The sequence below is a fragment of the Spodoptera frugiperda genome, chromosome 29 (genome assembly GCF_023101765.2).
Source record: "Spodoptera frugiperda isolate SF20-4 chromosome 29, AGI-APGP_CSIRO_Sfru_2.0, whole genome shotgun sequence".
In the NCBI taxonomy this organism is placed as follows: domain Eukaryota; kingdom Metazoa; phylum Arthropoda; class Insecta; order Lepidoptera; family Noctuidae; genus Spodoptera; species Spodoptera frugiperda.
The window spans coordinates 2,886,385-2,895,488 of NC_064240.1; the positions used below are offsets into that span (position 1 = coordinate 2,886,385).

Consider the following 9,104-nt stretch of genomic DNA (forward strand, 5'->3'; position numbering starts at 1 on the left):
TGTAAATATTTAAATACAGATTTCAAACTAAAGTTATTTTGATTTCCCGGTTCAAATTTAACTTGGTAATCATTCATTTGAAATATAAACACTTCTCATATAGGTGATTTCAATTGAATTTACAACGTCATAAATCCTATGACGGTCCAAATAGAGTTTAATGCCGGCAGATATATTTTATTTTAGAAAAATATAATGATTTAATGTTTGCTTGTTTATAACCTTAAAACCGAACATTTCTCAACATTAATTCTAAGACCAACATCCTTTTTTTTGAGGGAGAAAATTCATCCAATGACTTCTTCCGCCTTGGGGAGGCAAGAGGGAGTGTCAGACTCTTACTGACTAAATACCACTCCGTTCCTACTCCTGCTTTTCGATCCGGAGCCCCGGTAAACCCGCTAGGTAGTCCGCAGCTCCGGAATGACCACCATCCTTGGATTATGGACGTGTTTTTGCAAGGAGAAACAAACTTTTATAGCGTAGAAGTCATTAGTACTTTCAATTTACGATATATTCGTATATAATAGAAGAGAATCTTCTTAATAATACTGTACAAATATATATTTGAGTACTTACCTACATAATGGACGAAAATTACGTTTTCACGCATTATTACATTACATCTACGTTAACGAGCGTCTGAAATTAGGCATACAATTAGACCATGACCTAGATTAACTTGAAGGATACCTATTTTCCCGGGATTTTTCCCCAGGCAGTCTACAAGTAAGTTCTTAGGGAAAAGGTAAATTGGTATATTATGTTAGACTTAGGTATATAGGTTATACATAGCCTTAAGGGGGTACTCGTAAAATATATTTCGATAAAGGTGGCTTCCCATCATTAAAAAAATGATTTCGAGAGGGAGTGTCACACTCTTAATACAGTCTAAAAACCACCCAGTTCGTACTCTTGCTTTTCGAGCCGGAGCCCCGGTAACCCGCTAGGCAATCCGCAGCTCCGGGAGAGCTCTTTGTGTAGATAACACACGCCATATTTATTACTCATTAGAACTCTCTCCGCGTTCCTCTCAGCTGTTTCAAATTTATAAAATTCAAATGTTCCAATTGTTCCAAGTTTTTTTTTTATTTACGTCATTGCATCTGGCCATGGTTTTACGATTGCCAGCCTCATAAAAAGCAAACGTTGATAGATTGGCGGTTTACTGTTTTCTATCGTTTTTTTTTAAATACTCCGTTAGTTTGCAATCGTTCTTTTTGTTTTAAACGTTTGTTTGACGTAATTAAAATAACATTGAACTGTGTAATCGTAGGGAAAACGTTTTCATTGAGTAAGCAACGAATTTAAGATTAATTTTTCTTTGTTCGCTAACCGCTATCTGTTCATAGTGCTTTATGTACATGAGCAGTTATTAACATAAACTTATAAGGAATTAAAGATAGTCCTTTAACGTAAAAGAAATACCTCGTAAAATAATTGAGAGAGAGAGAGGGAGATTCAAAATTCAAACATGTTTGTGTTTACAAGAATTTCAAGATTATGCTCAGACATTAGCACTGTTTAACCTTTTGAACGCCAATGGCATGAATAGATGTCATGCGCAAGCGTGCCCTGTGCGCCACCGACATCTATAGATGCCAAGAAACAGATCACAGAGAAAAACAAAATAAACACATTCGATAACATTTTGGAATCCCTAATATTTTCAGGGTTATTTCGTTGAATTTTTATTTTTATTTTTATTTTTATTTTCGTTGCTTGGCGTGGAGGGCACAGCGAAGCGTTTATGCTCTGGCGGTCAAAAGGTTAAAATACCTGAGTGTAATGAAAGTGGTAATTATCACGAGACGGTAACAGAAATAGCACGGACCCTGCTCTACGCTGAACCTTCAAGGTTGAGCCAAGATTATATTAGATACTCTCAACGCGCCAACTAAATATTTGCTTTTGTTAAATAATAATTAATTCTAGCGGCGGAATATTATACTGTCGCCCCAACTGTTTGAATAGACCCGTGGAACGATAAATAGGAACTGGGATAAAATAATTATATTTACAATTAATTATGCTTGTTTGAATTCCGAATTATGTTGTGGAAACAGAACAATAATTTGATTTATTTCGTTATTTGCATTTCGAATGAGTTGCGTATTTCATAGACTACATCGTACCTAGATATCATTATTTGGCTACACTGGCATTTATTCGTTTTAAACATAGAATCATAAATCATGAGCATCAATAGACGGGCACAGATAAAAAAGCACTCTTTTTGAAATTAGAACGTAAATTAATTTTTTTTTTCTTTGTTAACAGGACGACGTCACCTCCCGGCGAGCCCTTGGTGCGGGCCCCAGTAGGCAAGCCAAGATGTCCGCCCGCCATATCTCGTCTCCGTGTGGAGAAGGTGGAAGGCGGGCTAGCGGTTGCAGGCGTCGTGGTCGCAGCCAACTGTCAAATAGTACTGCCTATATTCGGATTTCTGTTCATGCTCGTCGGATGTGTGCTAACAGGTAAGATCCTTATTTACGTAGTTACCTAAATAACAAAAACCATTATTAATCAATTAGTTAGTAAGTTTTAGGAGGCTCTTGATTTTGTGCAATATTATTTCATAGAGTAGATATTATACTTACTGTTTAATATACTTCAATGTATATTAGTTAATACCTCATATAATAGAATACAGCGGCTCGTTACCAATAAATTACTGTACATTATGTAGATAATACGAGGAAAATGTTCCGTATTCCAGACGAAAAACAGACGAAAACAAAAAGCTTCATGATATAAATTTTCCTATTTCCGTTTCTTCGGAGCCGCGGTCGATCCAAATCAAAATAGAATAGTTTTTATTTGATTTTATAGCGAAATTGGGAACTACTGAGCATCGCCCACGCTCACTTGATTCTATGAAACTGTATCTAACGAACTAGAAAATGTATTTAAACTGAAAATTGTAGTCCATTGTGCGACCTGGGTCCCACGCCCCTGTTCGCTCTCATACAAAAGTATCTCCACAATAATTGAATCAATAAAGATGGCCACGGTTTAGTAGGTACTGCGCCAACTATCAAATTCTCCCTATTTCCGATTCACAACATTAGTCAAAATTATTTATTAATAGACCAGGAAGGGACTTTTGAACGTCAAAGCAAATATAATAATATTAACAATATCTGTCTGTCGATCAGTCCTCTAGTAAAGCTATTTGCTTGTTCCAAAATGTAGATTCCAATGAAGAAGAACGAGCAAGAAATTCCATAGGTTACTCTTATTCAATCAGATTCACAATACAATTCTTGGTTACATTGCATTGTTTCGATTGCTTCAACTATGTGAGGACAATATTAGTAGAAGAGAACTATTTCCCTACTATATATGTAATACCTATACCTATATACAACTTGTTGGTGTTATATTACAGCGGCTTCGTATCGAGGTTGCGGTGAGAATGAGGAGCCGGACCACTACGCAGCCCGCATCGCATTCACCGGCAACTCGCGGGTGCTGGGCCCTGTCTGCATAGTCGCTGGAGCTCTTATGACCATTGCTGGTACGTACTATTTCTTTTTTAACACTACTTACGATAGCAACAATGTTTATGGGCCGTCTGATGGTGAATATAAACATCATCAACACCAAAGGCATCAGAAATCTTTGCTATAAGCTCATGGGGAGAAAGGAAGAAAATGCGAAATGAATTTATTAATTTAATTTAATTGGAAAGCTGTGTAGGTAGCTAATCTGAGGCTCATATCACGCATCTTCTACATCCAAAGCTCGTAATAAGAAATCGATCGATCGAAATCGTAACATTTATGTCCTCACATAAAACGAATAATTTATGAGCAGACGACCACACTCCCTTTTAATGTTCTAAGGTCTTAATCTATGTGTAATATATCACCAATCTACCTATTTCACCTTCTAGACAGGATTTACTTTAATTCTAACAGTGACAGTTATTATTTTTATGTGCGAATCGCCTCGCCTTACTAACATTAAATCAAGTTAGGTAAGGTTACTTTGATTAGCCCGACTCAGTGACTCGCGTGAGAGTTAGACATCGTTAAAAGACCATCAATCGCGGTGCCTTGTTAATTAGCAACTTCTTAGAACTTAGGTCTTAGTTCATTTCGTTTCATGTGCAGATATTAAAGTAAAAGCTGTTTATAGCTGCTAGGGATAACTTGGGAAAGTGTGTACCTAACATAAAATGTATCGGCCAAATCGGTAACCACTGGCCTGGGTATTTCATAAACCGTCAAACTTATTCTTATAGAACTTTGAAGAAAATATCCGCGAATAATCCAGCATAATTAGGTATTTAATAGGTCGGAGACGGTACGGTCTAATTAGCAACCTCCTCCATTTTACTTAATTGTTTAAAAAACAAGAGTAAGCTGTACTTTTGCAACATGGGCTCCCGTGTCAAGTACAAGGTAATTGCCTGATGTACGGAAACCAGTGATTATACCTAGTACTTATGACCAATAGACGTGATGTCTTCGTCTTGATTACACGTCGGCGTCGCTGACGTCATCAATGCACGTCATACGTTAGAAGACGGGCAGACTGAATAATCACTGCAAATGTTCCTGTTGACATCGAGACATTTCGTGAGGTTATTGGAGGCTAAAAATATGTTTTGCGAAGCTAATGAGTTGTTTGGTTTCACAGATATTAAATAAAACTTATAAAGTTCTGTAATCTCTCAATTTTATCCGCTCAGATTCAAATTAATGTAATAAAGAGGAATTCGATTATAGGATACTTTTATTACATTCAACATCATTGTCTACAGCTTTGATAAGTGAGTTTATTGTTCCATAAAACGGAACCCTTAATGTTAGTAGCTGTACAGTTTTATCACAGATTCGCTTTATCTTGTCAAGGGTCATTCTCATTGAGGCTCTCAAAGACGAGGTCGCGACGAACCTAAAGGGTCACATGTCAGTTATCGATCGCCTTTAAGCCTCGTTTGGAAACAAGACGTTTAGATGACGATTAACTTTTTATTATTAAACTGACATGGTCACTAACACTAGTATTAGAACTCGAAACGGAATATTTACCATGAACAGTTCATCTGTGATCATGGCGCTTGCAACAGTGCCGAAATATCGGAAACTCATAAAAATAGAAAAACATGGTAAATATCCCGTTTCGAGTTCTAATACAAGTTAATACTTGTTTCTGGTTTGGTTTCTAATTTATCTATCTAGATCTCGTTTTGAAACACGTGCACTAAAAGTTGACATCACTTAGTTCAATTTGCAACTAAGTGTAAAATACGATCGACACCTATTCCTTATTTTAGTATTTTAAAATTTGATGTTCATTTTTATTATACAACATGCAGTTTATTCATTCATTTGCCAATCTACCATAACATGACACGTGCCGATCTTTTCATACCCAGAAAAAAACGTGATACAAAGACATTTGAATCCATGTCGGCCATATATGAGGACCTATGAACATTGAATACCACATTTGAACTTCGTACGTGTCGGTTATTCATTATACAATAGCTAAATAAATGATCGTATTGTCTGTTCCAGGTATCGTGCTGTGCATGCTAATGCGGGCTGCCCAGCGCCGGCAGCGTAGGCTGGCGTTCCACTGTCCCATTCATGGCGACTTCTACCCACTCAGCCCGCAGAACAGCAGAAAATATTCTCGTAAGTATAAGCAACTAGCTACTTCCGTGCGGTTTCACCCGCTCTTCTTGGCACCTATTGGTCATAGCTTGATGTTTTATAGCCTTCCTCGATAAATGAACTATTCAACACAAAAAGAATTATTCAAATCGGACCAGTAGTTCTGGAGATTAGCGCGTTCAAACAATCAAACAAACAAACTCTTCAGCTTTATAATATTAGTATAGATGTGCTGAATGTACGATAACGTATTGAACTGTTTATTTATGTCTTCAATAAAGTAGGTATTAGCAGACAGCATTATAGAGTTAGTAGCTACTCCCGAAATATTTATCGATTTGTGCTCGAAAATAGATAGCTTAGTATAATAAAGTCTAGAATGTTTTCAGTGAGTAGACTCAAAGGTATTTAGATAACTAAGTACTTTTTTTTAAAATTATTATGGAAATAAAGTTATTTTTACGTAAAAATATTGAGAAAACTAATTTGGTATTGAGATTAAAGTTTGACCTAGTTTCTGTTGGAGCTGAGAAATTACGAATAACTGTTGCTTTTCGGGAAAATGGTAGACTTCTACATAATACTTTTATTCCCGATACGGTAGGCAGAGATGCAAAACTACGTACACCAAATAACTTCATTGTAAACTCTTACAAAACAAAACATTATTATCTAAGTAGCTTTTCTAACCCAGAAATTTCTTAATGATCATCGTCACGCCTTTAATCCTCGTAGGGGTAGGCAGAGGTGCACATTATAGGCAATCTTAATGATGCAGTTAACTGGATAATGTTCCTTTACAATGTTGTAAGAGTTAGTGGTGGATGTTGCAGGCAGTCCGGCGGGCATGTGGCGCTGGATGCGCAGCTGGCTGGGGCTGGTGGAGGAGGGCGAGGCGGCGCGCTGCCCGCGCTCCGCGGAGCCCGCCTCGCCCGCACGCGCTGACGCCCCGTGCCCTCCTCCGTTACCTTTCTTGGTACCCTCGGACTCTGTTGTGTAAGTAGGATATTTTTATTTTGTTATTTGTTCAAGAACCGAACCTCAAGAGTTTACATTATACTTATAAATGATAAATGATATTTATTTCTGTAAATAGGTCATAAAATAACACTTTTACACGTCAATATTTCAAATAGCTAGATGAGGCCGGCATTTCCTATCCGACTACTCTGAGAAGAAATGCCGAAACAAACTCAGAGAAGTTGAATCTTATCAACATCTCATATGTTGAAGATGAACTTTTTAATTTTGTCATCTCTTTTCTCAACATTTTATCATCTCGTTTCTCAACATTTTATCATCATCGTCGTGTGGGTATACCTATGGCTTTTTCTAACAATTTATTTCTCCTTACAGAGGTATGGCTTCAGTACTGGGAGCTCCTCTCAGTCCGGAACAAACCTTCGGCTCCATCAAATCCCTCGCGATATCGAGGGAGGTCGCTAGTTTTCCGCTATCGCGCTCGCCGACACCGCCACCATTGAGGTAAAGAAATACGTAACTTTTAAGTAAAAGACCAAACTGAACTTAAATTGTATGCTGTGGTTAAATGACCATGGGACAGTGAAGATCAAAAGTGAATAAGTAGCTTAACTAATACCAAGAAAAAGGAATTTGAACATTAACTTTGTTTCCGCAGTTGTCCACCATTCAAAGAGGAGCCCAAGGGTCTGGAGGACATACCGAACGCAGTGATAATCCGGCCGGACTTCGACTGCGGCTCGCCGACGTGCAATTATCGTATTGTTGAGTGCAAATTGACTACCACTGAGGAAATACACCGCAGTGCCCCACACAATACCAGTGTACATAGCGCGGACAGTAAACAAATGAGACCCAACACAGTTTCCATAACGATACCCGACGAGGGGAAAGGTTAACGACACGTGTTACATTAGACAATTTTTTAATTAATATTGTTCAGTGAGTTGGAACGCTACCCGAAATGTATGGTGTGAGGTCGAAGACGACCAAATTGGGCGTATATGTGTAATGCTAGTTTTATCGCTCACAGTTGTTTTGTAGTGAGCCACGGACAGCCACGATACGCCTAGTGTGGCCGCCCCCTGATAAAATCGATGTACATAATTTGTTTTATTTTAAGGATCACAATATTATTGTTTCTTAACTTTCGTCTGCTCAAACGATCACGATTTGTCTTCCGCTACTGCTCATTTGATTGGACATTTCGAAAACTGATCACTGAAGTACACAACACATACCGATCCTCGCTGCATTTACGTTTGCAGGTTTTTAATAGAATACAATTTATTTGAAATCTGTTTATAAGCACATTTAAGGCGTGGTGACCATTTCTGGGCGATCGTGCGCCGTTGAAAAGGACCATGTAATCAAAAAAATCAGTCGAAATATAAGACTACAAAATGAACGTTCTACCCTAGTTAGTTTTACTATTAGTTATTATAAATAAACCACTCTTTGTCAGCAATATATTGCGCCAAATATATTTGTAATGAGAGATTGGATTGAGAATGTCTATGTCAAATGTTATAAATGGTGAAATGTTAAATAGAAATGTTGATTTTTATTATTTTTGCTTCCATTTATTTCGAACTGAACCGAGCAGAGCATTTCGTTCGTTTTACATTTTTACATTAGTTATGCATGTTAGGTTAAAATAGCCTTATTTATGTGATACTAAAAGCCTTGTGTAACACCGTACCAAGCTGAAGTAACAACAATGAATTGTCTGGTACGTTACAGCATTGTATCATTCATCGTCAGATTCAATTGGTCCAACAAGTATTGTTGAATACGTGCTTTATCAACTGCACGAGAAAATATTATAATTTATACCTAAGTTGGTTGTAATTTTTACTAAGACGTGGAAAAATGTTAAAGATAATGGAGGCAAGTGAACAAGGCGAGTATCACGTATGTAAGGCGATCTAATGGTTATCCTAATGCTCATATGTCGGCATTCTAGTCGTATCGTTCTATCTTATATTTTGTTGGTGTAATTAATATACCTTATATAAATGTACGCGGTAGAGGAAATGTATTGGCTCAGTAGGATTACCGTTCCTTATATATTAATATAATATTTGTAGGAAATTGTCCATTACATTCGTTTACACGTAATACTAGTGTAAGTAAGTATATATTATATAAGAGTACATACAAAACACGTGCCCTAGATTATAGTTCCGATTGTGATATATTGTTTTTTTTTAATATAATTTGTATCATTCTTTTGACATTTATAAAAACAAAAGTAACCGCACCGCGCTGCGGCCGTAGAAAATGGAAGTATAATTTACATTAAAAAGATATTTCTACGGTCATCGTGATAATTAGAGATCATTTTGTATATACCTAACACTTTTTATTGAATCATAAATCATTATTTTGGTGTATGAGCCAAAAGAAAGATGCCAAAATGAAGTTCGTCGCGTCCATGTGTCTCGTATGGTCATTTGTTTTCACAGTAAATTAATTAATTATGCTCAGAAA

The 9,104-nt window shown here is 37.0% G+C and overlaps 1 protein-coding gene across 6 annotated transcripts in view; it reads left to right on the forward strand.

The window, feature by feature from the left end:
* The window catches only part of LOC118268147 (uncharacterized), a 96,052-nt gene extending 88,000 nt beyond the window's left edge, over positions 1 to 8,052 (forward strand). For 3 of the 6 annotated variants that reach the window (XM_035582460.2, XM_050706428.1, XM_050706426.1), the window contains exons 2-7: positions 2,281 to 2,477; positions 3,392 to 3,520; positions 5,532 to 5,651; positions 6,464 to 6,626; positions 6,987 to 7,115; positions 7,270 to 8,052. In XM_035582460.2, coding sequence (XP_035438353.1) covers positions 2,281 to 2,477; positions 3,392 to 3,520; positions 5,532 to 5,651; positions 6,464 to 6,626; positions 6,987 to 7,115; positions 7,270 to 7,510 — 979 coding nt within the window. In that variant the 3' untranslated portion in view covers positions 7,511 to 8,052. Of the gene's footprint in view, positions 1 to 2,280; positions 2,478 to 3,391; positions 3,521 to 5,531; positions 5,652 to 6,448; positions 6,627 to 6,986; positions 7,116 to 7,269 lie in introns of all 6 variants that reach the window. The other 3 variants (XM_035582458.2, XM_035582461.2, XM_035582459.2) reach the window with 1 other exon arrangement.
* The last annotated feature ends 1,052 nt before the right edge of the window (positions 8,053 to 9,104 follow it).